This window comes from Sphaeroforma arctica (assembly GCF_001186125.1).
Source record: "Sphaeroforma arctica JP610 unplaced genomic scaffold supercont1.3622, whole genome shotgun sequence".
NCBI classification, from domain to species: Eukaryota; class Ichthyosporea; order Ichthyophonida; genus Sphaeroforma; species Sphaeroforma arctica.
In genome coordinates, this window is record NW_014036936.1 from 1,830 (window position 1) to 3,241 (window position 1,412).

Genomic DNA, 1,412 nt, shown 5'->3' on the forward strand with positions numbered 1-1,412 from the left:
ATATCTGTGTGTATATGTAAATGTATATGTATATGTATCTGTATATATATATTGTATTTATACTGTAGTCGGTGATGTCATTCGAATGTACATCTGAGAAACCCGAGTACGGGAGTGTCCATGTGTTTGGACGCGTATAATTAATACTTATCGCTCAAAATTGAAGCCTCTTAGTCGTATTGTCCTGTTCTTTATTTCTGGTGCAGGTGCAAGAGGTATTGGCCACCATGGACTACGCCGTGTATCAGCACAGTGTGCAGCATATTGTTCTGGACAATCTCCAGTTCATGCTCAGCAGTGTTGCAGGCACAAGGTGTGTGTATGTGCGTGTGTCCATGTATGAGTATATATATCCCATGTATGTGTTTGTATGTGTTTCTGTCCGTGTGAGTATGATTATGCACATACCATGTATGTGTTCATGTTGAATACCGTCTTTGAGGGTGTCTCTTTGATTCTTGTTGATCCTTTACACTCGCTTAGCAACCGTTGAACGGTACGGTTTCGAGCGTTCTTTTCATCCAAATGGTATTGATAAACTCCTATTCTAAACGTTGAACGGTATGGTTTCGAAATTTCTTCTCATTCAAATGGTATTGATAAACTCATATTCCAAACGTTGAACGGTATTGTTTCGAGTGTTCTTCTCATCCAAATGGCATTGATAAACTCCTATTCCAAACGTTGAACGGTATGGTTTCGAAAGTTCTTCTCATTCAAATGGTACTGATAAACTCCTATTCCAAACGTTGAACGGTATGGTTTCAAGTGTTCTTCTCATCCCAATGGCTTTGTTAAACTCCTATTCAAAACAACGCTTTACCTGTTAAACTTATTACCTGTAGGGGTAAGGCTGATAAGTTTGATTTGCAGGATAGCGCCATCAGTGAGTTCCGGCGGTTTGCGACAGAAAAGAATGTTCACGTCACTCTGGTCGTTCACCCGCGGAAAGAGAGGTGGGGCTGGGCGTGACCAGAGGATATCATATATAGAGATATATATATTTATATTATTTGTGTATGTGTATGAGTATGAATATGTACATATATACGTGTATGTCTGCGTGTCTCTGAGGATGGATCTATCATGATGTATGCATATAAATTGTCTATGGGATAGGTGCTTCTGTAGATTACCCTGAACTTTACTTTCAACCTAGCGCATAAAACAGAGTACATCAATAATGTTCGTGCGTGGTGGTCTATTTATGCAGTTGTAGGGAAACATGGGACTTACATGTGACACACCCATACGATTGTCACACATCCTAAGTACACAGGACATCCATTATGTTCGTGCATGGAGGAACACACACATATATATCTATATCTATATATATATATATATATATATATAATATATATATATATATATATATATATATATATATAGTAGTAGACTAGTAGTCGTAC

At 38.0% G+C, this 1,412-nt stretch overlaps 1 protein-coding gene across 1 annotated transcript; it reads left to right on the forward strand.

Annotated features, from left to right (window-relative positions):
- Window positions 1–227: 227 nt before the first annotated feature.
- On the forward strand, window positions 228–956 carry SARC_13706 (hypothetical protein; the record flags this gene model as incomplete). The annotated part of the gene is made up of 2 exons (XM_014292164.1): window positions 228–313; window positions 846–956. Coding segments are annotated over 2 exons (197 nt in total), but the record flags the coding sequence as incomplete, so codon positions are not given.
- Window positions 957–1,412: the final 456 nt, after the last annotated feature.